At 57.5% G+C, this 4,237-nt stretch overlaps 1 protein-coding gene across 1 annotated transcript; it reads left to right on the top strand.

The window, feature by feature from the left end:
• Window positions 1-1,607: 1,607 nt before the first annotated feature.
• On the top strand, window positions 1,608-3,657 carry LOC135287632 (zinc finger protein 676-like). The gene is made up of 3 exons (XM_064400905.1): window positions 1,608-1,688; window positions 2,072-2,144; window positions 2,268-3,657. The coding sequence occupies exons 2-3, from the start codon at window positions 2,099-2,101 to the stop codon at window positions 2,861-2,863; spliced, it is 642 nt and encodes a 213-aa protein (XP_064256975.1). The 5' UTR covers window positions 1,608-1,688; window positions 2,072-2,098; the 3' UTR covers window positions 2,864-3,657.
• Window positions 3,658-4,237: the final 580 nt, after the last annotated feature.

The raw sequence follows: 4,237 nt of genomic DNA, 5'->3' as shown, positions 1-4,237 counted from the left end.
ACCCCACCGTCTGGGGATACTCCTTTCTGGGATGCATCCTGAGAAAAACTGAATCACAATAGTATATAGAATTGTCATGTAAAAATTGGGAATCGAAACTGCTGAGAAAGTTTATGAGTACCCTTGTAAATATCTGTAAGCCCCAACTATCGGTGTGCAGTTGGAGGGAGAATTTCCCCCTACTGTAGCCAGCGCTGTATTGCTCATACTTTACCATATTAATTAATAAATTGATTGCTTCTTGAGTTTTGGCCTCATCAAGCTTCTCATTTATAACATCCCCATTCCCGATCGTGTCCCCATTCCCATTCACTGTCCCCATTCCCAGTCCCGGTTCCCATTCCTTGTCCCCATTCCCGATCCTGTCCCCATTCCTGGTCCCCATTCCTCGTCCCTGTCCCCATTCCCATTCCCATTCCCTGTCCCTATTCCCATACCCTGTTCCCATTCCCTGTCCCCATTCCCGATCCTGTCCCCATTCCCATTCCCATTCCCATTCCCGATCCTGTCCCCATTCCCATTCCCATTCCCATTCCCATTCCCATTCCCATTCCTGGTCCCCATTCCCATTCCCATTCCCATTCCCATTCCCATTCCCATTCCCTGTCCCCATTCCCATTCCCATTCCCATTCCCATTCCCATTCCCATTCCCATTCCCATTCCCGATCCTGTCCCCATTCCCATTCCCTGTCCCCGCCATCGCTCCGCCCCCCCGCCCCAGGCCTCAGGTGACCGAGGAAACCCCGCGTTGCTCCCGCCCACCAATCCCAGTGCGCGATCGCTCCCGTATTTGCATAACCACGCCCTCTGTGCTGGCCCCGCCCCCCGCCGGCTGCAGCCGCCTCCGGGCGCTGTTTGCTCCCAGTTCGCTCCCAGCGCTCCCAGTAAGAGCGGGGCTGGCAGGGACAGCGCTCCCAGTTCCTGCCCGCTGCTCTCTCCATCGCTCCCAGCGCTCCCAGTAAGAGCGGGGCTGGCCGGGACAGCGCTCCCAGTTCCTGCCCGCTGCTCTCACCATCGCTCCCAGCGCTCCCAGTAAGAGCGGGGCTGGCAGGGACAGCGCTCCCAGTTCCTGCCCGCTGCTCTCACCATCGCTCCCAGCGCTCCCAGTAAGAGCGGGGCTGGCAGGGACAGCGCTCCCAGTTCCTGCCCGCTGCTCTCACCAGCGCTCCCAGTAAGAGCGGGGCTGGCCGGGACAGCGCTCCCAGTTCCTGCCCGCTGCCCTCTCCATCGCTCCCAATAAGAGCGGGGCTGGCCGGGACAGCGCTCCCAGTTCCTGCCCGCTGCTCTCTCCATCGCTCCCAGCGCTCCCAGTAAGAGCGGGGTTGGCAGGGACAGCGCTCCCAGTTCCTGCCCGGCGCTCTCCCCATCGTTCCCAGTGCTCCCAGTATCGCTCCCAGCGCCGGGCAGGCGGGGCCGCTTCGGAACCCCCCGGGCAGAGCGCGGCTGCTTTTGGGTGTCGGCACCGCCCGGGCCGGGCTGGGAGCGGAGCAGGAGCGGGAGGGAGAGGAGGGAGAGAGGAGGAGGAAAAGGAAAGGGAAGGAGAGGATCGGGAGGAAAGGAGCAGGAGCAGGAGCAGGAAGAGGAGGGACGGAGGAGCAGCGGGAGGAGCACCAGCACCAACCCCACGCGGTTCCCCCGCTCGGGCCGCGGCTGCCCCGGCTCCGCCGGCATCGCCCCGGAACCGCCGGTGAGCGGGGAGGGGAGCTCGCCCCAAATCCATCGGGGGGCTCCGGCAGGGTTGTTTGGCAGGGCAGGGGATGTTTGGGTCTCGCAGGACCCCAAAGCTGAGCCGGAAATGGCCCCGCAGGGATCTTGGGGGGTGCCACGAGGCGATGGCCGGTACCGGCAGGCAGAGGAGCGATGTTGGGTTTGGGGATCCCCGGGAGAGCCGGGGGGAACGCGGGAGCCCCGGAGTGGGGAGAGCGCCCGGAGCCGGAGGGGAGGGGGAGGCTGGGGATGAGCGGGGTCCGGGCCCCCCGAGGCTGAAGGGGGCAGTGACTTCTCCAGCTGCACTTGGGCAGCGGGACCATCAAACCCAACATGCCCATCCCTTGTTTTCCCACAAAGCAGGATTTCCCGTCCCCAAACCTTGGCTGGATGGAGGAGGAGGCTGCAAGGAGGATGCCCCAGGACACCCAGGCAGGTGAGGAGGAAGTCAGTGCCCCTTTCCCCCTCACTCCTGCTCCATCTCCCAGCCCAGCATGGCCCCCGGCTGCCCTGTGGCGTGGAGGCAAACCCCATCCTCTCCTTGTCCTTCCTCCCCCAGACAAGGAGCTGAGGATGGAGACCAGGGAGGACAAATCCCCACGGCAGAACCTCGTGGAAGAGGCCATTTTGAGCAGCTCCAGGGCACAGGAATATAATGGGGAGGAAAAGCCCCAGACATCCTGCGGGAGAAGTGGCTCCAAACCCAGCTCAGGGTGCTCTGAGGAGAAAAGACCCACCCTGAGCCAGGACAGTGGACAGAGCTTCAGCCAGAGCTCAGAGCTGGTGGTCCATGAGCAGCTTCATGATGGGGAGAAGCCCTACAAGTGCTTGGAGTGTGGGAAGAGCATCAGGCAGAGCAGCACCCTGATCCACACGGGGGAATGGGCCTATGAGTGTGGGGAGTGTGGGAAGGGCTTCAGCTACAGATCCACCCTTTTGACCCACTGTGAGAGTCTGTCCGAAACTTCCCTCATTTTTTGCCTCTCGATCGTCATGAAAGCCAAGACCACCGGGGAAAGGGAAAGATCCTGTTCTGAAAATCCAGGTCTGTCTGGTCCACCAAGCCAGATTATTGCCTACGGGTGTGTTTGCTCAACTCATGGAACACTGCACCCAAGAAGGGGCAGTGTGCTCTCCTTCGCCTGCATCACCTAGCAACACTAGTGCTGGAATTTCTCCACCCTTCTGACTTGGCTGGACTTTCTCTCTGGAATGACCTTCCCGGAGATCACCACTAAAAGACCCTCCATTCCCCGTACATCATCCACCGTGACAGATGGACTGAGATGGGAGAGGGTTCTCCCTCAAGGACTGAGACGTGCGACCCCCACATGGAAAAGCTCCCCTCTTCTTCCCAAAAGGATTGAGAGTAAAATCCCCACCGTAGGGTGAGGAAAGGTGTGCGTGGGGACCGGAGCAAGTTTTGCAAGCGACCACTGGACTGAGAAGACAATGGTTCCTGCCTACAACGTCTGCTGCTGACAACACCTGCTCCTGATGGACTACTGATGGACACCTTGTACCCTTTATCAATAGACTATTTTGAAATGGGTCCCCTTCCCCCATTTCAAAAGGACTATAAAAGAGGTTAGAGCTGACTGATACCATTGAGATCTCCCCTGACGTGAAGACAACTGTTGCCATGATATTTTAGTGAAAAAGCCTCTGCTAGGATTTTTCCTGTCCTGAGGAGCTGACAGTCTCAGGAAAGAAATATAAACAATAACTATCTGCTGCTGTGGAATGCCACAGGTGCATCTTCCATTGGTCCATGTGGATTGTTTTCAATCAGTGACCAATCACAGCCACCTGTGCCAAGGCTGTGAGCAGTCACAGGATTTTTGTTATTCATTCCTATTCTATCCTTGTCTTTGTAGCCTTCTGATCTCTTCTCTCTGTTCTTTTAGTATAGTTATAATGTAGTATTTTAGTATAATATATAACATAATAAATCAGCCTTCTGATGCAAATGGAGTCAAGCCTCGTGTCCTCACACAAGGGGTTCTTGCCGAAACAAGAATGAAGAATGAACTAGGCATTCTGGAGTGGCTGCCAACCACAATACCCTTGAACCCAGAGGCGGAAGAACACCGATGGAAAAGAATAAGACACCTTCTTAGTCAGTGGGAATGGCCTGAAAGGGGGGGAGTGGTGGGGCATATTGGGTGTCCAGCTGATCCAGTTGACACCCCCTCTCTTGTGGCCATGGCAAGAGCTGGGTGGGATGGCCCTGGCAGAAAGGTCTCCTAGGATTCCCACAGATCCAGGCTCTGACCGTGGCTCTGTTCCTCTCCCTTCCAGCCCTTCAAGCCCTGAGGAGAGATGACAGCCCTTCCCAGGCAAACATAGTAATTCAACAGATAGTCAGTGGGAGAGCTGCAGAACTGGCTCAGAAGAACCAGTGTTTGTAGAAGACCTGCAAATGCCATGGAAGATGAGACTGCCTTGAGACCAGAAGAGACCAGCTGGAGCTCCAGGCACAGCTCGTGATTGGCACAGCTGAGCCTGTGGGAAACTTGCATGGCTTCA

The sequence above is a fragment of the Passer domesticus genome, chromosome 30 (genome assembly GCF_036417665.1).
Source record: "Passer domesticus isolate bPasDom1 chromosome 30, bPasDom1.hap1, whole genome shotgun sequence".
NCBI lineage: Eukaryota > Metazoa > Chordata > Aves > Passeriformes > Passeridae > Passer > Passer domesticus.
The sequence above is the reverse complement of the archived record's forward strand: the minus strand, read 5'-3'. Positions and strand labels throughout refer to the sequence as shown.